We start from the raw sequence: 22,643 nt of genomic DNA, 5'->3' as shown, positions 1-22,643 counted from the left end.
ACCTCTTTTTAATGCTTCATTGCCCAGTGAACACACGATTGAGTTCTGTGTCAGAAAATACATACGCTGAACAAAAGACTGGGAACAGGTCTTGCATGGCAACAGGACTGCGCATCACCGATGTGGCGGATGGCAGGGATCAGAAGCTTCGCACAGCGGCGGCTCTCAATTTATTAGGTTAAAAGTATTCCATCATCACACAAAAGTAGCTATTCAGATATTGAATGACTGGACTGGATCAGCTGTCTGACCTGCTTCTGTCAGTTTAATGGCTATGATGTTCATTACTGCGCTGTTTCACTGACAGCCACACAGTGCCACTCTCCAGTACCAGCGTGTCCTTGTTTCTCACAGACACTTACAGATTAGAACTTTGAATCTGCTGCTGTAACACAATTACATACAGGCTCATTTAATTACACATCTGAGAAAAATCTTATTCTACATGATTCATGACAATCACTTCATTGTAGCTTAACAGTATTAGTCTGCAACATGAACTTTAAATATATGACACCACCGCCGCCACTGTGCAAACATGAAGTCAAAATGTCACAATGCCATGCCCCTCAGGTGATGTCATTTGTAAGCAGACTGTGCACAGCAGGCAGAAAAGTGAGGAGGCACAAACATCCAAAGTTCTGCTCTGCCAGAGTCCTGTCCAAAATCATGCACTATACCCTGAAACCAGACATAAACCAAGAGTGGACAGATCCCTAGAATGAACTAGTAACCCACAAATAGCCATCTGCCAAACACTGGCAGAGACCGATAACTTTTTAAAAATAAAATGATCAGAAAGCTCAATATCATACCACATACACGATATGAACAACTTCAACTTACAATACATCTTTCATAAGAACCGTAAGGTGCATCCAGAAACTATTCACAGCGCTTCACGTTTTCCACATTTCACATTACAGCCTTATTCCAAAATGGATGAAATTCATTTTTCCCCCCTCAAAATTCTACACAAAATACCCAATAATGATATGTACGTATCTAAGTATTCACAGCTTTTGCCATGAAGCTCAAAATTGAACTCAGGTGCATCCTGTTTCCACTGATCATCCTGGAGATATTTCTAGAGCTTAATTGGAGTCCACCTGGGGTAAATTCAGTTGATTGGACATGATTTGGAAAGACACACTACATATAAGGTCCCACAGTTGACAATGCACGTCAGAGCACAAACCAAGCATGAAGTCAAAGGAATTGTCTGTAGACCTCCGAGACTGGATTATCTTGAGGCACAAATCTGGGAAAGGGTACAGAAACATTTCTGCTGCTTTGAACATCCCTTGGTAATCCGTAAATGGAAGAAGTTCAGATCCACCAGGATTCTTCCTAGAGTTAGCTGCCAGTCTAAACTGAAGATCAGGGGAGAAGGGCCTTAGTCATAATCAGGAAGGTAACCGGGAACCTGATGGTCACTCTGTCAGAGCTCCAGCATTCCTGTGTAGAGAGAAGAGAACTTTCTAGAAGGACAATCTGCAGCAATCCACCAATCAGGCCTGTGTGGTAGAGTGGCCAGATAGAAGCCACTCTTTAGTAAAAGCTACATGGCAGCCCACCTGGAGTTTGCCAAAAGGCACCTGAATGACTTTCAGACCATGAGAATCAAATTTCTCTGGTCTGATGAGACAAAGATTGAACTATATGGCGTGAATGCCAGGCATCATGTTTGGAGGAAACCAGGCACCATCCATACAGTGAAGCATGGTGGTGGCAGCATCATGCTGTGGGGATGTTTTTCAGCGGCACGAACTGGGAGACTAGTCACGATTTAGGGAAAGATGAATGCAGTAATGTACAGAGACATCCTGGATGAAAACCTGCTGGAGAGCACTCTTGACCTCAAACTGGGGTGATGGTTCATCTTTCAGCAGGACAATGTCCCCAGGCGCACAGCCAAGATATCAAAGGAGTGGCTTCAGGACAACTCTATGAATGTCCTTGAGTGGCCCAGCCAGAGCCCAGACCTGAATCCGATTGAACATCTCTGAAGAGATCTGAAAATGGCTGTGCACCGACGCTCCACATCCAACCTGATGGAGCTTGAGAGGTGCAGCAAAGAAGAATAGGCAGAACTGCTCAAAGATAGGTGCACCAAGCTTGTGGCATCATAATTTAGAAGACTTGAGGCTGTAATTGGGGCATCAACAAAGTACTGAGCAAATGGTTGTGAATACTTGTGTTCATGTGATTTCTTATTTTTTCAGTTTTTTTTTAATTTTTAACAAATTTTGAAGAAAAAAAAAAAGATTTTCACTTTGTCATTATGGGGTGTTGTATTTTTGAGGGAAAAATGAATTTACTCCATTTTGGAATATGCCTGAAACATAAAAAGTGTAAAAAGTGATGTGCTATGAATACTTTCCAGATGCACTGTATATCAGATTCTTTGGGTTTTTACTATGACTACTTCACTTGCATGGAGGCAGTGGGATGAACAAAATGTACAAGTAATCTTAATGTAGTTGCCAACGCGGGGTCAGTCAAGCTATTGTAGCTTCACTTTCCAGGATCAAAAGCAGTGAACTCAAAGACGGTGCAGGTTTTCATTCCTTGCAGCCACACTGGAGTCTGTTTGCAGTGACTGTTTGCACCCCCACAGCCCTTTATCCAACAAGACTGACACTGCTCATCTTTGGTCTACCCCTAAAATATCAGCTGCAGCAACTTTATTCCAAACTGACAACAGCAGAGAGCAGAACCACTGGGGCAGAGCAGAAACTAAGAACTTGACTGGATGTCCAAGTGCTTAGCCTGCTCATACTCCTTCCTACATCAGTCCACATCAGGTGGGTACTGGAAAGCATTCACTGAAAAATGGGACACAATCAAAGTCGCAGTCTCTTGATATCCTCACTTCGAAAGTCAATACGCAGTGCAAGAACTTGTCGCACTTCTGCTGGGGTCAGCCGCCACGTCAGGGGCCCTGAGTTTGGGCCCCAGTAATCCAAGATCTCAGTTACCTGAAGTGCACACAAAAGCATGAGCAGAAGTGAGCCTTTGCAGACTGCTAAAAACATTAAGAATACAAATGTATATTCTAGATTTTTTTTAAAAATTAAATCGATTACCCGCTCCAAGTTAAGGATGGTGGCCATCTGTGTGAGGCGTGCAAACTTATCCCTAATGGTCCAGGTGGTCACTGTGGTGAGATATGCCACAAGAGACCGCAGCTCTTTGTCGAACTGCAGCCCTCCCAGCTAACAACCAAACGAAAACCATCAAAGCCGGCACAGCCGTTTTCTGAAAGCATTTTCAGTGTGTGTGCTAGAAATATATTAGCTTGTTTCAGAAGCATCGTATTCATACTAACTCTTCAAAATACAAAGACACTGTCAAGATAAAAGGAAACACTTTTTGCTTTATGAAGCCTTTAATTAATCACTGCAGCGATGTGATATAGTGAAATGAACAGTGTGCTTGGTGCCACCTTGTGGCAGAGCCTGGTATCTCACCCTGCTGAAGGAGCATTTCAGCACAGTCTTCTCCATTTCAATCGATATCAAGCTGGTCATCAAGCTGGTTAGTGTGTCATAGATGACGGGAGAGAGTGCTATCTGGGGAGGGGAAAGAACCATGAGACTTTCATGTGTTAGTATTATCACCCCTTTGACATTTTTGTTAAATAGATATTAAATGTACATTTATATATGACAAAAGCAAAAACCAACACTGTTGAAAGGACCTTTTTTAGTGAATTGTGGCAAGACTTGACTTATTGAGATACCTTGAATTCTGTCATGAGCTGCTCCAGGTTTAGGATGAGCTGCTGCACCCACGGATCATTGGCCTCATACTCATTAAACTCCTCCTGTGCAGAACAGCAGCTGTTACACTCCCACGTTCAATAAGCTCTGACTGTACATGTACCATTGTGCAATCATTACCTCCTCTATGTTGTGTGAGATTGACAAGAAGCTGCTAATCCACGGTTTGACCTGAGGCTTTATGGCTGTTGTGTTTAACTCAGTCAGACCCTCCTGGCAAAGCAAAAGGACAGAGTTTGAACCTTATGTAAGCAAAAAAAAAAGGGGTCAGCGTATTCACGTTTATGTCAAACCTCTTCAATCAATGACTCTGATATAGCTGCAGAAACACTTTTATGTTACAAAGACTTTTTGAAACAGATGTTTAGGAAAAATCTTTTAAAATATTTCAACTTCACTCCATAAAGCATGAAAACATGAAAACTGACTTTTCTTCTTCTTACTGTGTGACATCAAGTGTAACTCAGCACTTTCACCACAGTCTGTGTGCACATATGTGTGCGCTAAGCACCTGTAAGAGATCCTTAAACTTTGAGGACGTGTTAACGAGGTCCGACAAGCAGCTTTCAATCTTAGCTTGTTCACCTGATCCACTCCCCTGCGTGAACAACTTTGTGCAGTCATTCTGTGGACAAAAGTTTAAATTTTAACCATGGTTACAGATTACACACAGAATCACAAACAGAAGAGACAGAGGACACTGAAGAAGAAATGACATTTACCTCAAGGTTCCTTTTTAAAGTTGTGATATTCTCACTGCACACTTCGACATTATTTAGAGTCACCTGAGACAAACAGACAAACACATTAATGTACTTCCACCTACTTTGGTTGGACATAGACAAATTGAGACACTACAGAAAACGCCTCTCAACTATGCATCTTAACTGCTCTGCATGATACACTTTGAGAAGTTAACTAACAATCCGCCATCAGTTTTCTAATGTTTAAAACACTTAACATCACACTTATTACTCAATTTTACCTTCAAATAGTCCTGCAGTTTATGATATTTGAATAACTAAAAGGTGGGATAATGACATAACTACAGGATTACTGACAGTGAACCCATAAAAACTGGAATAAATCCTACAATATAGTCTTCTCCAACATGTCTTGGTTAACCAAGGAAAAGACATTTTGCCTGGAGGCCTATTTCACTGTTGGACAGTGTCTCATGACCCTGTCCTTGGTCTATTTGATAACCTCATATCTCCTCTGGGACGACAGGCACCATGATGCATACTGTTCTTTGTTTATCATGTTACACAGACAGAACACAGTTTTGGTATATTGATATATTTTGGGGAGGTGATGGTCTAGTGGTTAAAGCGTTGGGCTTGAGACCAGAGGATCTTCTGTTAAAATCCCAGCCTGACTGAAAATCACTAAGGGCCATTGGGCAAGGTCCTTAATCCCCTAGTTGCTCCCAGTGTGTAGTGAGCGCCTTGTATGGCAGCACCCTCACATCGGGGTGAATGTGAGGCATTACTGTAAAGCACTTTGAGCGTCTGATGCAGATAGAAAAGCGCTATATTAATGTAGTCCATTTGATATGGCACATACCGTTCCAGATAAAGAACGCAAGCAAGTCACCTGCAAAGAAATGTCAAATGCAACACTTTCAACCAATCACGTAGCTCAACTGATCCATGTGCAGAACAGCCCACCCATCTGGGTGCGGGTTGAGAACAGGCAAAAGACGTAGGTAGAGTGCTGTGTGAGGGCGGCTTGCAAGCTGTCGTAGCAACTGTCTAGTCAGGAAAGGCATCTTCTTAATATAACATCTAAAATTAAAGTCTGTTTGCAGAAGAGAAGTACTCCTTCAAGGCATGTACCCACCAAATATGAAGTTTCTGTGAGCAATAGGTGTGAAGCTACGTTGCAGCAAAGGATTTGACAGTTGTGACCACTGGTGACCTTGAAAAGTAGGTCAAGGTCACCGGCCTTCGAACCCATGCAAAGTACTCCTCCAAGGCACATACCCACCAAATATGAAGTCTTTGTGAGCAATAGGTGCCGAGCTATGTTGCGGTAAATGAATTGCGGCCGGACAGACGGACGGACGGACAACCCGGATGCTATATGCCCTGCCTCACGACGCAATGCCGTACGGGGCATTAAAAATAAATAAATAAATAAAAAAAAGGAGGGAAAACAGAACCAGCAGGAAGAATAAATTGCACACATGGGCAGACATGTAATACATAAAGGTACAACATTCATAAAAAGAAAAAAGAAAAAAAAAGTGTGTAACGTCAAGTGCAGGGAGGACATACAGCGTCACTGCCGGAGGGAGGGATGCCCATTTTGTTCTTACCAGGAATGCAGCCTTGGCGTTCTCGGTGCTCTCGATGCCCAGTGTGTTGAACTTGCCCTGCTGCAAGCTGCTCTGCATCAGACTGACTGCACTGCTGACGCCACGCTGGATGTCCTGAAGTGTGGTAGCCGGGAAGCCCTGCCGCAACTTATTATACAACACCTCCCTGACAGGAGAGGAGAGAGGGAAGGGAACAAGGGACACACATGAGGAGTGATGAAAACCGAGCATGCAGAGTAGGTAATTTTAAAGTGGTTTCAAAAGCACCTGAAGTCTGACTCCAGCACTGAGTTAGCATGGTTGATCATGGCGCACAGGCAGTCGATGCTGGAGCTGGATAAAGCTCGACTGATGCACTTCTTCACATGAGAAACCAGTCGTCCACCATGCTCGAGGTCAGCTGACCCTTTCACATGTGTCCATCGTAACAGCCTGAGGAAGAAACATCATTGATATACAAGTGCTGTTTATAATGTTTGCTTTTTACAGGCTCACGGCTCACTAAGAAAACCCCTATAACTCTAAATACCCACTTTCATTGCTTGTGTAAAACTATAGTCACGGTAAAAAAAAACAAAAAAAAAACAACTGGAATTTTCAACTGTTGGGTGAAAATGGATGAGTTCAGGAACTATGTAAATCACAGCATAACATTTTCCTCACCACCCTTACACAGTTCATAGAGGGAAAGTACTCTGTGATCCATACAGATCAATGTACAGTATGAAGTAAATGTATGACCTGTTTCCCGTGCAGGTTCACGCTGCTAGTACTTCCACAACGGTCTGATGTGGATTCCCATATTTTGTCACATCCCAGTTCATAAATTCTCTGTGTACGCACATGGAGTTTACTCACGGAGTAATGAAATCTGCTACATAAATAGACCATCTTGTCTCTGAATTAACACTACAGAATAAGAAAATAAAACTGTCTTTTAAATAACAGCATACTCAATAATTGTCTACTTATGCAGGGCTAACCAGATATTGCCCTTCTAGTTTCATTTAATTAGACTTAATTTTATTAGGAGACAAAAGGTTATACACAAAACATTGAATTCAATCACTTGCATTCATCTGGCAGGGTGGAGGAGATCAGCTCGTCTTGATAATGGGATGAGGGTGGTCTAAGGAAAAAAGTGGGAACCATCATTCATTCATTCATTTTCTAAAAACAGCTCATTTCCAGGCTTTTTCCAGTTAAGGGTTGGAGGGAGGCTGGAGCCTATCCCAGCAGTCATTAGACAAGAGGCAAGGTACCCACTGGACAGGCCTTACATCTGTCATAGAGCCGACACTTATAGACAAGCACATTCACACTCACACCTCATGTCAATTTAGAGTCACCAATTCACATAATCTGCATGTCTGTAGAAGTGGGAGAAAATCACAGCAGAGGGAACACACGCAAACACTGGGAGAAACACGCAAACTACATAGGAATCAACATGGTACTGGCCATGTCCTAGCCTCGGAAAATACTGGAAGGATGTCTTTCAAACACTATCCTTAATCCTCAAATATAACAAAGAAACCTAATCCTTTTGTTGCCGTCTTTGGCACCACTGAAGCACATGATGCACATTTGACCTCAATCAAGTGCAGTGCAGTGTTTTGCTTCTCTTTTGTGGCCAGGTGTGCATTGTTACTAAGATGTAAGGATGCTGCCTCACCCACCCATGCTCAGTGGTGGAGGAATCTCATGTCATGCTTAAGCCTTGAAAAGATTCATTACTTGATTAGCAACTCTGGTATGAAGTTTCCTAAGATGTGGGGACCTTTCCTGGAGTATTTTGAGAGTCTTCAGTTTCAAAACCTGACTTCCAGCCCCCTCCAGAGATGAGTGTCCTTTCCTATTCTTAAATCTGGCCTTGGCCATGAGGTTAATGTGAGGGAACGAGGACAAGACCGCACACTTTTTTTTTTTTTTGGTGATAATGGTTATGTTCCATAATAAAAAGCACATTCTGCCAGGACTTTTCACATTATGCTACTCTTGTGAAACTGACCTGCTGTACTCTGTAATCTTGTGTGCATTTGGGTTCTCTTTTGTTGTTGTTTATTTTAAAATTCAATTAAAACTATTGCTGAGGCAAAAGTAAATCAACATGAATTAAAACAAAATGTGTTGTTTTACCTTATTAACAGTCTCCCCTCATATGTACTCTTCCATTGAATGTAGTAGCCAATAAGCTCCTGCATGGTTCCGACTCAGTAAACAATGCTCAGTAGCTCTCCACATTTCTGCTGGTGCTCTGAATGTTTCACAAACAAACATTATAGTTTTAGGACCACTGTCGCTGACTGAATGGTCCCCCCCTAAAAATCGGTCTGCCCTGCCTTCACTGTACATGCGCCATTTCTGAACATCAGCATCATTCACTGATTATCACCTCGTTTCTGCTTCAAACTGCACTCCAGTCATCATCTGTCTCAGCAACAGATATCTGAAGCTTTTGTACAACAATCATTTCCACATAAATTCAGCATCATTTAATCATAACAGACAGGTTTAAAACTGACTTTAGAATGATTTAAGAGGTTTTAATTTGTCATCTGATGGTTAATAATCACATTATTCCCTTTGATCACTTTGGGTGTGGACAGTCAGACTCAGAGAGTCAGTCTCAGACATGCTGCTGTGGTGCTGTGATCGCTCTCCTGTCTTTAGGATGAATAATGCTGAATTTATGTGGAAATGATTATTGTACAAAAACTTCATATATCTGTCGCTGAGATAGGTGATGACTCAAGTGCAGTTTTAAGCAGAAATGAGGTGATAATCTGTGAATTGCTGCTGACACATGCGCAGTGAAGGCAGGGTGGACCAATTTTTAGAGGGGACCATTCTGTTGGCAACAGCACATCTCAAATAGTATGCAATATGATTATTACTGACTGTGTTATTAAATGCATTATGCCATTTTACCCTGTGTGATGCTTTGAGGGTCCCCAACTTCAAAATCAGCCATTATGCGACGACGCAAAAAGCGCAGGTATAGCTCCACCCTTGCATTCATCAGAGTAACCTCTGCCAGCACAGGGTCCAGTTCCCTGATCATGAGGCAGACGTTTAAACAAAGACTAAAACACAGTGCTAAAACACAATAGCGCAGGATGTATGAGACAAACGTACCTGGGCTCGATGCGGTCTGCTGGCATGCTCTTCATCATACTGTTCTGGACAATCTGAAACTACACGATGGATTCACATTTCTGGACATAAAATATGTAAAAATATGTCCTGCACCTCAGATGCCATGCACACCTTATTGTGGTATCCTCTCTGCTGGATGAACTTGTCCACAATTTTCTGGGTTTGCTGGTCACATTCTTGCTGCAGATATGTGATGAGCGTATACAAGTGTCCTGGGCCATAATAGGTCTCTACTATAGGCTGATGAGTCTCAACAACACGGGCGATACCTGTAAACACACCAATTATTGTCCAAAGTTACAACCTAATCAGAGAAATCGTACACACTGTGAAATCGAACTTCATATCTCACCTTCTAGTAACAGTGTGAGTGTGTCGGCAAATATCAGTGGTGCCCGCTTGTCGCTCAGGTCTCCTCCTGTAGCCAAGAGGAGGTTCTCCTCAGCTTTAGAGGCAAGCTGTGTGAGTGAGAATCAGAAGGAGGTATTAAAATGATTTTACCAAATATATCACATATACACTGAGGGAATGCATCCTATTAACAAAAACAAAAAGAATCAAAGAATTTACCTTTTTCTAGTCCAGCGGATAAGGGAAAAAATCGTTTCAAAATGTGATAAAAGCACCAAATTGGCAGAGATGTTCTTTAAGATATGGAGAATTAATTTAAGATAGGGACCCACATCAAAATATACCTTGGTTAGTCAGACCAGAGAAAAACAGGCCTAAAATAGCAAATTGTGAAAATCGCACAAATTCCAGGAGGTGGACAGGTTTCAACAATAACTTGTAACTGACTGTTACAACCAAATGAAGTATCCAAATTTGTTATTTGTGTCAAAACATATCCAAATATACTAAAATATACCAACTAATTTTCCATTAAGCCTTGGATAAGCGGTATGCTGGGTTTGATAAGGGGTATAGGAAAAGATCCCTAACAAATTTTATGATCGAGTGGATTGCATTTGCACATGTTGTGACCAGATAATTGTGTGTAATCCCAGAAAGTACCTAATCATTTTTCTACCTCAGTTTACTTAGTGCCATGTGTCACTGTAATTAAGGGGTAGGGGTGATATAATCCTGTTCTGAATGAACATATATAAATATTTCTGGACAAATGACATATCAAATAAATACTGAGATTATGTATGTTTATTACATAAACTATTAATGCTGATTTCTGAACTATTAAGTCAATTCTAACTGCTAAATTCAGCAAAAATAGGCTTATGGGCTTGTCAAGAAATAACACAAGGGGCATATATCCAAGTGACCACTCTGGTCATTCAAGCATTGAACTGCTTTTTCAAACATTTTTAACTCTTCCATTGAAAAACAGCAGAGGATGATACCAACTCAGTTTTGGAGGGTCAACTGTCAAACAACAATGGTGATATTATAGTAATTTAGTCCTGATGGCAGCTACCACTCCAGAAGCAAAGAACAGTACATGGTAAACTTGCTCTATATCATTTGCAGAGGCCCCTGCATGCTTTCTTGCATCCACATTTAATTAGCTCCTGGCAAGCTTTTGAAGCTTCTTGTAATGTGGTCCACTTTGGAGTCCATCTTCCATCAGTGAGTTGCCATCCCCAGTCTTGTGGGCTAGGTAGCTGCTGCAGTGATTGAAGGCACTGTCCCCAGATATGCCCACCTTGATATGCAGCTCTCTTCAGGTGTTCCTGAAGAGCATCTTGAGTTGGTGGTATGTTCTCAATGGTCCGGGCATCATGTGCAAATAATGTTTGTCGGGCCTTGTTTACACTGGTATCAGGGCTGGTCCTCTTGTACAGAAGGACTACAAATCTTTACAGCAAAGATAAATCATCACCTTGTATTGACTCAGGACATGCTGACAGACCAGAGAAGACAGGAGTGACAGCAGGAAATACTTCCCAGGTCTCAAAAGCAGATTTCTTCCTTCTCCCAGCAAAAGATGAGACAGTGTCACACCCAGTGACTGCATAGAAAAATGGCAATGCTAGACATGTTTCATGCCCAAGAATGCCAGCAATTGTATGAGCTGGTTGTACCATTGGTGTTTTTCAACTCCAAATGCAACCCAAAGCTCCTGTACATGCAAGCGGTGCATATTTGCTATGACAAGAGAGAGAAGTGTAGACACTGGTGATATAATATTTTACCTCCCTGGCCTTTAAAACGGCTTTTGGGCACCACAATCATGTATATGAGCATGGTAGAAGTAACTATATACGAGAAATGCGTTATAATATTATGATATTTTTTGGCAAAAATTAGCGGTATGTATTAAAATCCTTATAATTGCCCTCACAAGCAAGATCCAGCTGGGGTCTCGATTTTATATGAAACATAATACCCTAAGCTACAGTGAAGAAAATAGTATTTGAACACCCTGCGGTTTTGCAAGTTCTCCCACTTAGAAATCATGGAGGGGTCTGAAATTTTCATCTTAGGTGCATGTCCACTGTGAGAGACATAATCTAAAAAAAATAAGAAAAAAAAATCCGGAAATCCAATGTATGATTTTTTTAATAATTTATTTGTATGTTACTGCTGCAAATAAGCATTTGAACACCTGTGAAAATCAATGTTAATATTTGGTACAGCAGCCTTTGTTTGCAATTACTGAGGTCAAACGTTTCCTGCAGTTTGTCACCAGGTTTACACACACTGCAGCAGGGATTTTGGTCCACTCCTCCATACAGATCTTCTCTAGATCTTTCAGGTTTGGAGTTTCAGCTCTCTCCAAAGATTTTCTGAGTTCAGGTCTGGACACTGGCCAGGCCACTCCAGGACCTTGAAATGCTTCTTATGGAGCCCCTCCTTAGTTGCCCTGGCTGTGTGTTTGGGGTCACTGTCATGCTGGAAGACCCAGCCATGACCCATCTTCAATGCTCTTACTGAGGGAAGGAGGTTGTTTGCCAAAATCTTGCAATACATGACCCCATCCATCCTCCCTTCAATACGGTGCAGTCGTCCTGTCCCCTTTGCAGAAGAGCACCCCCCAGAGTATGATGTTTCCACCCCCATGCTTCATGGTTGGGATGGTTTTCTTGGGGTTGTTCTCATCCTCTAAACATGGTACGTGGAGTTGATTCCAAAAAGCTCTATTCTGGTCTCATCTGACCACATGACCTTCTCCCATACCTCCTCTGGTTCATCCAGATGGTCACTGGTGAACTTCAAACGGGCCTGGACATGTGCTGGCTTGAGCAGGGGACGTTGCTGCCCCTGCAGGATTTTAAAACCATGACAGCATCATGTGTTACTAATGTAATCTTTGTGACTGTGGTCCCAGCTCTCTTCAGGTCATTGACCAGGTCCTCCTATGTAGTTCTGAGCTTTCTCAGAATCAACCTTAAACCACAAAGTGAGATCTTGCATGGAATCCCAGACCGAGGGAGATTGACAGTTATCTTGTGTTTCTTCCACTTTCTAATAAATAATCACAACAGTTGTTGTCTTCTACCAAGCTCCTTGCCTGTTGTCCTGTAGTCCATCCCAGCCTTGTGCAGGTCTACAGTTTTGTCCTTGGTGTCCTTAGACAGCTCTTTGGTCTATGGTGGACAGGTTGGAGTGTGATTGATTGAGTGTGTGAACAGGTGTCTTTTATACAGGTAACAAGTTCAAACAGGTGCAATTAATACAGGTAAAGAGTGCAGAATAAGAGGGCTTCTTAAAGAAAAATTAACAGGTCTGTGAGAGCCAGAATTCTTGCTGGTTGGTAGGTGTTCAAATACTTATTTTCAGCAGTAACATACAAATAAATGACACAAAAATCATACATTGTGATTTCCGGATGTTTGTTTTTTTTAGATTATGTCTCTCACAGTGGACATGCACCTAAGATGAAATTTTCAGACCCCTCCATGATTTCTAAGTGGAAGAACTTGCAAAACCGCAGGGTGTTCAAATACTTATTTTCCTCATTGTACTTCTGTACCAAATCTGGCACTTTTATCACAATGTGAACGATTTCGCCAAAATATGTCCCTTAACCGCTGGACTATTCTGTAGTTGTTGCCACAAATAGATAGGACCAGATGCTACCAAATGCTCTTCTCATCAAATGCTCCTCTTTGCTGTGAAGTGCCAGAGGGTTCTGTTCTTGGCGCTATGTGTATTTCCATGTATATATTGCCATTGGGGGTCAAGTATAGCTGAGCACAACCTGTCCCTTTCATTGTTATGCAGATAATCTGCAAATCCTATCTGCCTATGAGGACTATTGGAGGTGATGCATTAACTTTTATTATTTAAATTGTATTCATGATGTAAATCAGTGGCTGTCTCCAAATTTACTTTTACCTGAATGATAGTAAAACAGAGACCATTGTGTTTGGACATTCTGGCATGCCAAATGTTGTACCCTCAAACTCTGGTGTTCTGGCTAATTATTTAAAGCCAGCTGTCAAGAATTTGGAAGAGATATCTGACAGCTATTTCAGGTTCGATCAGCAGAAAAAAAAATTGTTAAAACAAATTTTTTTCCAGTTTTGGCTTCTGGCTAAAGTAAAACACCTTCTCAGTAGACATGATCTTATGCTTTCACAACCTCCAGACTTGATTACTGCAATGACCTTTATGCTGGTTTTAACCAGTCTTCTCTTGCGCGCCTCTAACCTGTGCAAAATCCTGTTGCTCATCTTTTAACAAACACTTCCAGACGTGAGCACATTACACCTGTACTTTACTCACTCCACTGGCTTACAGTTCATTTTAGAATTGCTTTTAAGATTTTAATGTTTATTTTAAAGGCTATTACTAGCCAGGCACCTTCCTACTTGTCTGAAATTTTAACTCGCCGCACTTACAGTAAGACAGTACAGGCACCTTGTCAAAAGTTACCTCTTGATTTACACACTATTTCTGACCTAATGCTTTTTAAATCAAAGCTCAAGACTTATTTAAACTGGCTTTTAATACCTAGTGGGTGCTGTGAAAATTGTTTGTTTTTATGTGCCATTTAACTATTGTATGTTTGTTTTACTTTTCAAATCAAATCAATTTTATTTATATAGCGCCAAATCACAACAACAGTTGCCCCAAGACGCTCTATATTGCAAGGCAAAAGCCATACAATAATTACAGAAAAACCCCAACGGTCAAAACGACCCCCTATGAGCAAGCACTTGGCGACAGTCGGAAGGAAAAACTCCCTTTTAACAGGAAGAAACCTCCAGCAGAACCAGGCTCAGGGAGGGGCAGTCTTCTGCTGGGACTGGTTGGAGCTGAGGGAGAGAATCAGGAAAAAGACATGCTGTGGAAGACAGCATAGATCAATCACTAATGATTAAATGCAGAGTGGTGCATACAGAGCAAAAAGAGAAAGAAACACTCAGTGCATCATGGGAACCCCCCAGCAGTCTAAGTCTATAGCAGCATAACTAAGGGATGGTTCAGGGTCACCTGATCCAGCCCTAACTATAAGCTTTAGCAAAAAGGAAAGTTTTAAGCCTAATCTTAAAAGTAGAGAGGGTGTCTGTCTCCCTGATCCGAATTGGGAGCTGGTTCCACAGGAGAGGAGCCTGAAAGCTGAAGGCTCTGCCTCCCATTCTACTCTTAAAAACCCTAGGAACTACAAGTAAGCCTGCAGTCTGAGAGCAAAGCGCTCTATTGGGGTGATATGGTACTAAGAGGTCCCTAAGATAAGATGGGACCTGATTATTCAAAACCTTATAAGTAAGAAGAATAATTTTAAATTCTATTCTAGAATTAACAGGAAGCCAATGAAGAGAGGCCAATATGGGTGAAATATGCTCTCTCCTTCTAGTCCCCGTCAGTACTCTAGCTGCAGCATTTTGAATTAACTGAAGGCTTTTCAGGGAACTTTTAGGACAACCTGATAATAATGAATTACAATAGTCCAGCCTAGAGGAAATAAATGCATGAAATAGTTTTTCAGCATCACTCTGAGACAAGACCTTTCTAATTTTAGAGCTCCCCGGGAGTGACATGTTTAGCCGCATGTTCTCCTTGAATTGCTGTCTGTCTGAGTGGTGTCCAAAAAATGAGGTGGGCTTCATAGATAATTGGCAAAGCTTCTGGGGAAAACCTGGTCTTGTTAGGAGAGACGGCATCCATCCCACTTTGGATGGAGCAGCTCTCATTTCTAGAAATCTGGCCAATTTTCTTAAATCCTCCAAACCGTGACTATCCAGGGTTGGGACCAGGAAGCAGAGTTGTAGTCTACACACCTCTCTGCACCTTCTCTCCCCCCTGCCATCCCCTCATTACCCCATCCCCGTAGAGACGGTGTCTGCTCCCCAGACCACCCAATAACCAGCAAAAATCTATTTAAGCATAAAAATTCAAAAAGAAAAAATAATATAGCACCTTCAACTGCACCACAGACTAAAACAGTTAAATGTGGTCTATTAAACATTAGGTCTCTCTTCTAAGTCCCTGTTGGTAAATGATATAATAATTGATCAACATATTGATTTATTCTGCCTTACAGAAACCTGGTTACAGCAGGATGAATATGTTAGTTTAAATGAGGTCAACACCCCCGAGTCACACTAACTGTCAGAATGCTCGTAGCACGGGCCGAGGCGGAGGATTAGCAGCAATCTTCCATTCCAGCTTATTAATTAATCAAAAACCCAGACAGAGCTTAATTCATTTGAAAGCTTGACTCTTAGTCTTGTCCATCCAAATTGGAAGTCCCAAAAACCAGTTTTATTTGTATTATCTATCGTCCACCTGGTCGTTACTGTGAGTTTCTCTGTGAATTTTCAGACCTTTTGTCTGACTTAGTGCTTAGCTCAGATAATTATAGTGGCCGATTTTAACATCCACACAGATGCTGAGAATGACAGCCTCAACACTGCATTAATCTATTATTAGACTCTATTGGCTTTGCTCAAAATGTAAATGAGTCCACCCACCACTTTAATCATATCTTAGATCTTGTTCTGACTTATGGTATGGAAATAGAAGACTTAACAGTATTCCCTGAAAACTCCCTTCTGTCTGATCATTTCTTAATAACATTTACATTTACTCTGATGGACTACCCAGCAGTGGGGAATAAGTTTCATTACACTAGAAGTCTTTCAGAAAGCGCTGTAACTAGGTTTAAGGATATGATTCCTTCTTTATGTTCTCTAATGCCATATACCAACACAGTGCAGAGTAGCTACCTAAACTCTGTAAGTGAGATAGAGTATCTCGTCAATAGTTTTACATCCTCATTGAAGACAACTTGGATGCTGTAGCTCCTCTGAAAAAGAGAGCTTTAAATCAGAAGTGCCTGACTCCGTGGTATAACTCACAAACTCGTAGCTTAAAGCAGATAACCCGTAAGTTGGAGAGGAAATGGCGTCTCACTAATTTAGAAGATCTTCACTTAGCCTGGAAAAGAGTCTGTTGCTCTATAAAAAAGCCCTCCATAAAGCTAGGAAATCTTTCTACTCATCACTATTGAAGAAAATAAGAACAACCCAGGTTTCTTTTCAGCACTGTAGCCAGGCTGACAAAGAGTCAGAGCTCTATTGAGCTGAGTATTCCATTAACTTTAACTAGTATGACTTCATGACTTCTTTGCTAACAAATTTTAACTATTAGAGAAAAAATTACTCATAAACCATCCCAAAGACGTATCGTTATCTTTGGCTGCTTTTCAGTGATGCCGTATTTGGTTAGACTCTTTCTCTCCGATTGTTCTGTCTGAGTTATTTTCATTAGTTACTTCATCCAAACCATCAACATGTCTATTAGACCCCATTCCTATCAGGCGGCTCAAGGAAGCCCTACCATTATTTAATGCTTCGATCTTAATATGATCAATCTATCTTTGTTAGTTGGCTATGTACCACAGGCTTTTAAGGTGGCAGTAATTAAACCATTACTTAAAAAGCCCATCACTTGACCCAGCTATCTTAGCTAATTATAGGCCAATCTCCAACCTTCCTTTTCTCTCAAAATTCTTGAAAGGGTAGTTTGTAAAACAGCTAACTGATCATCTACAGAGGAATGGTCTATTTGAAGTGTTTTCAGTCAGGTTTTAGAATTCATCATAGTACAGAAACAGCATTAGTGAAGGTTACAAATGATCTTCTTATGGCCTTGGACAGTGTACTCATCTCTGTGCTTGTTCTGTTAGACCTCAGTGCTGCTTTTGATACTGTTGACCATAAAATTTTATTACAGAGATTAGAGCATGCCATAGATATTAAAGGCACTGCGCTGCGGTGGTTTGAATCATATTTGTCTAATAGATTACAATTTGTTCATGTAAATGGGGAATCTTCTTCACAGACTAAAGTTAATTATGGAGTTCAACAAGGTTCTGTGCTAGGACCAATTTTATTCACTTTATACATGCTTCCCTTAGGCAGTATTATTAGACGGTATTGCTTAAATTTTCATTGTTACGCAGATGATACCCAGCTTTGTCTATCCATGAAGCCAGAGGACACACACCAATTAGCTAAACTGCAGGATTGTCTTACAGACATTAAGACATGGATGACCTCTAATTTCCTGCTTTTAAACTCAGATAAAACTGAAGTTATTGTACTTGGCCCCACAAATCTTAGAAACATGGTGTCTAACCAGATCCTTACTCTGGATGGCATTACCCTGACCTCTAGTAATACTGTGAGAACTCTTGGAGTCATTTTTGATCAGGATAGTCATTCAAAGCGCATATTAAACAAATATGTAGGACTGCTTTTTTGCATTTGCGCAATATCTCTAAAATTAGAAAGGTCTTGTCTCAGAGTGATGCTGAAAAACTAATTCATGCATTTATTTCCTCTAAGCTGGACTATTGTAATTCATTATTATCAGGTTGTCCTAAAAGTTCCCTAAAAAGCCTTCAGTTAATTCAAAATGCTGCAGCTAGAGTACTAACAGGGACTAGAAGGAGAGAGCATATTTCACCCATATTGGCCTCTCTTCATTGGCTTCCTGTTAATTCTAGAATAGAATTTAAAATTATTCTTCTTACTTATAAGGTTTTGAATAATCAGGTCCCATCTTATCTTAGGGACCTCGTAGTACCATATCACCCCAATAGAGCGCTTCGCTCTCAGACTGCAGGCTTACTTGTAGTTCCTAGGGTTTGTAAGAGTAGAATGGGAGGCAGAGCCTTCAGCTTTCAGGCTCCTCTCCTGTGGAACCAGCTCCCAATTCAGATCAGGGAGACAGACACCCTCTCTACTTTTAAGATTAGGCTTAAAACTTCCTTTTTGCTAAAGCTTATAGTTAGGGTTGGATCAGGTGACCCTGACCATCCCTTAGTTATGCTGCTATAGACGTAGACTGCTGGGGGGTTCCCATGATGCACTGTTTCTTTCTCTTTTTGCTCTGTATGCACCACTCTGCATTTAATCATTAGTGATCGATCTCTGCTCCCCTCCACAGCATGTCTTTTTCCTGGTTCTCTCCCTCAGCCCCAACCAGTCCCAGCAGAAGACTGCCCCTCCCTGAGCCTGGTTCTGCTGGAGGTTTCTTCCTGTTAAAAGGGAGTTTTTCCTTCCCACTGTCGCCAAGTGCTTGCTCACAGGGGGTCGTTTTGACCGTTGGGGTTTTACATAATTATTGTATGGCCTTGCCTTACAATATAAAGCGCCTTGGGGCAACTGTTTGTTGTGATTTGGTGCTATATATAAAAAAAATTGATTGATTGATTGATATTGCGCAAATGTAAAAAAGCAGTCCTACATAATTGCTTAATATGCGCATTGAAGGACATATCCTGATCAAAAACGACTCCAAGATTTCTCACAGTATTACTAGAGGTCAGGGTAATGCCATCAGGAGTAAGGATCTGGTTAGACACCATGTTTCTAAGATTTGTGGGGCCAAGCAGAATAACTTCAGTTTTATCTGAATTTAAAAGCAGGAAATTAGAGGTCATCCATGTCTTTATGTCTGTAAGACATTCCTGCAGTTTAAGTAATTGGTGTGTGTCCTCTGGCTTCATGGATAGATAAAGCTGGGTATCATCTGCGTAACAATGAAACTTTAAGCAATGCTTTCTAATAATACTGCCTAAGGGAAGCATGTATAAAGTGAATAAAATTGGTCCTAGCACAGAACCTTGTAGAACTCCATAATTAACCTTAGTCTGTGAAGAAGACTCCCCATTTACATGAACAAATAATAATCTATTAGCACTTTTGTTAATTCTTGTTCTTTGATTTTACTGTAAAGCACTTTGGACACAGTCTAGCTGCTGTAAAGGTCTATACAAATAAGTGCTGACTGATTGATTATTATCCCCATTCACTGCCTACTTATTATTTCATTCTTGTTTTATTTTTGCTTTCTCTTGCAAATTTCATCCTGTATTTGATAATGGGGCATTACGGTGGATTAGTGGTTTGCACTGTTGCCTCACAGCAAGAAGGTCATGGGATTACTTTCCTTCCACCTGTGGCCTTTCTGTGTGGAGTTTGCATGTTCTTCCTGTGTTTGCGTGGGTTCCCTCTGGTTGCCTCCTACCTCCAAAGACATGCAGGTTAGGTGAATTTGTAACTTTAAATGAATTTGAATTTGTGTGCATACAGTTGTGAATGTTTATTTGTCTATATGTGGCCCTGCAACAGACTGGCATCCTGTCCAGGGTTTACCCCGCCGCATGCCCTATGACTGCTGGGATAGTCTGTAGCGCCCCCGTGACCCTTAATTGGAGTGAGTATAGAAAATGGTGGATGGACATTTTGGTAATGTAGTAGGCATCATGTTTCATCCATCTTACTATCGTAAGTGAATGTGATCGCTGTGTTAACACATGGCAGACATGTCTATGGGATATTACATAGACAAGTTGTTTTTTGTTTATAAGATTTTAAACAGTTTGTCCTCGTTATATACATTTTAAGTGAGATATATAAGATGATAGCCTGTTCACTCCTAAAATGTGAATCAGCTGCAAATCGTGAATTATCCGCAAACCGTGTATTGCAAAACGTGAATACTGAAAAATATCTCCCGAAACGTGAACGCACATCTCGCAAAACATTAATTCCTTCACGATTTGGTGCATATACTTGGCTGAGGAGCCAATGGTGCAAAGCTACCATCTGGGATCATGACTGTGCGCCTGTCACTTTTATTGCGCCACGGGGCTTCGCACCACCCCTCGGCTCCTGCGCATGTTAGACTCTTTCACGTTCCCTATTAGTAGGTGAACAATACAACGCTTGGTGAATTCTGCTTCATGATGATAGGAAGAATCGACAATGAAGGATCAAATGTGACGTCGCTATGAAACACTTGGCCATCACAACCAGTTATCCATGTGGTAACTTTTCTGACACCTCCTGTTTAAAACCAAAAAAGTCAGAAGGATTGGTCTGTATTCATAATGAAAATCAAGATCAAGCAAGCTTTTGCCCTTCTGCTCCACAGGAGGTTTCTGTTCTCCCTGAGCTCGCCTTAGAACACCTGCACTACCGTTTGACAAGTGTACCTATGATCCCAGTCAAACTCCCCACGTACCAGACTCCCCACCTACCCAGCAAGGCACTTCACACGAGAAGCGAGAGCCGCTTGTGGCACGCCTCCCCACCTCAGGTGTAGTAACCCCCTCAAAAATAAATAAAAATCTGCAGACATAGCGTTTGTGATCAAGATTTCCTGAAGTAACTGATCCGTAAACCAAAATCCGTAAATACTTAAACTGAAAGAATACATATAGCATGAATGATATTCACGTTTTGCGACTTACTTTTTGCAAGACCTGCATTCACATTTTGTCTGATATTTTATTCATGGTTTGCAGAAAAAATTGTTAACGGTTCACGGATATTCACGGGTTGTGCAAATTTTCAGTAATGGTTTGTGGATAATCACGATTTGCAGCAGATTCACATTTTAGGAGTCAAAGATGAGTAACTGTCTACCCAAGCTGGATGGTGATCTACATGTTTTGCCATAAAAGTCCTATGTCAGGGGTGGCCAAGTTCAGTCCTTGAGAGCCACCTTCCTGACACTCTTAGTTGTCTCCCTGCTCCAACACACCTGAATCCAATGAAAGACTCGTTAAAAGTCTGCTAACAAGTCTTTCATTGGATTGGGAAGACCCCTTAAAAACAGAAAGCTGCCTGAAATGAACACAAGTGATGACACCTTCATACATCTATTTCCTTCCCAAAGAGGAGTAATATTTGAATATTATAATCAACCAAGTATGAATAATGTTTATACCTGATATTTCTTTTTAAGGAGATGGCATTAAATGTAAGCATTTAGCTGAAACTTCTCTGGATGACAAATAAATAAAGGAAACATTGGACTGCAAAGTTTCTGAGTGAAAGCTGACAAATGACATTCTTACATGGTAGGATGTCTCGTGCACTGACCTGGCTGCAGAGATACTGACCAAAGCGGGCAAGCCCTTGCTGGTGGAGGCCCAACAGAGGGAAGATTTTAAAGAATCTTTCCACCTGAGCAAGATCAACTGCTGCCACGGCTTCATCCAGCTTCTCAGAAACAATCACCTTCAGCTTTTGCTCTGCCTCCTGCAACAGAACCAGACTGGCATCCACGGCACTACCTGTGCAAATGAGGCACTGGTCAGTCCAGCCATGGTAAAATACACGTGAAGCCTACACATGCACACACAAGCAGTACCCCAAATAAAATAAAGCAAAATGTGGGGAGCAACCCCCCCCCCCCCCAAAAAAAAAGATAGAGAACATTACAATACTATGCTGTAAGACAGCTACAGAGAAGCATCATACTTTCATCTCCCTGCCTGCTCAGCTCGATAACCGACTGGTCAAGCGAAAGGTATCGATGGATGTGGGCAGCAGCTTGTTCATAGTCTTCATTACGTAGTGCTGTTTGCACGCCATCCGTGCAGAACTTCAGGTCTAGGATATCATCAGCACGCTGGATGACATTATACAGCCGTGTCTGCAGAAACAGAACGCATTCCTGTAAGTGAGATCTGTAAAACTGTCTTTCACACTGTAAGTGCTGTGTGTGTGTGTGTGTATAGCCTGTATTGGCATGGTAAAGACTACATCATTATGAAGGGTTCAGTTTAAAGATTGCCACTGGACTGAATAAAAGCCTGCCACCTACAGTTTAAATGTGAGTTACATAGAAGAGATGTGTGGTGCACTGTTTGTGCACACGTTTTTGGACATTAACTAGTTAACAGTATCTGCCCGCAGTGATGAGCAGATGTTATTCTGTTGATAAGCAGGTGAGCAAAAATGAGTTTACACAGAGAACTGGTGTCCATAATAGATGTAGTTAATGTGTGTACCTTTGCCAGGTCGAGCTGCCTGACTTTGCGGCTCACGTTCTCTGCCAGGCTGCAGGTGAATGTGATCATGCCTGATAGCTGATTGGCATCTCCTGCAATCAGCTGTAGGTTGGGCCTACATGGCAACATAAAACATTTCACACACATACAAAAAAAGATC

General features: G+C 41.4%; 1 protein-coding gene across 1 annotated transcript in view; it reads right to left on the bottom strand.

Moving 5' to 3' along the window:
* Positions 1-2,281: 2,281 nt before the first annotated feature.
* The window catches only part of cog4 (component of oligomeric golgi complex 4), a 35,239-nt gene continuing 14,877 nt past the window's right edge, over positions 2,282-22,643 (bottom strand). Inside the window, 20 exon segments of the mRNA XM_034189603.1 lie at positions 2,282-2,981; positions 3,090-3,218; positions 3,474-3,575; positions 3,746-3,829; positions 3,906-3,998; positions 4,297-4,410; positions 4,508-4,570; positions 6,106-6,271; positions 6,373-6,472; positions 6,475-6,516; positions 6,519-6,537; positions 8,245-8,282; positions 8,285-8,362; positions 9,037-9,161; positions 9,244-9,302; positions 9,376-9,533; positions 9,617-9,722; positions 21,570-21,763; positions 21,951-22,125; positions 22,484-22,598. Of these exon segments, the coding sequence (XP_034045494.1) occupies positions 2,847-2,981; positions 3,090-3,218; positions 3,474-3,575; positions 3,746-3,829; positions 3,906-3,998; positions 4,297-4,410; positions 4,508-4,570; positions 6,106-6,271; positions 6,373-6,472; positions 6,475-6,516; positions 6,519-6,537; positions 8,245-8,282; positions 8,285-8,362; positions 9,037-9,161; positions 9,244-9,302; positions 9,376-9,533; positions 9,617-9,722; positions 21,570-21,763; positions 21,951-22,125; positions 22,484-22,598 (2,095 nt within the window). The 3' untranslated portion in view covers positions 2,282-2,846.

This window comes from Thalassophryne amazonica, chromosome 2, assembly GCF_902500255.1.
Source record: "Thalassophryne amazonica chromosome 2, fThaAma1.1, whole genome shotgun sequence".
NCBI classification, from domain to species: Eukaryota; Metazoa; Chordata; class Actinopteri; order Batrachoidiformes; family Batrachoididae; genus Thalassophryne; species Thalassophryne amazonica.
Note: the sequence above shows the minus strand (reverse complement) of the source record. Positions and strands in the feature narration are given on the sequence as shown.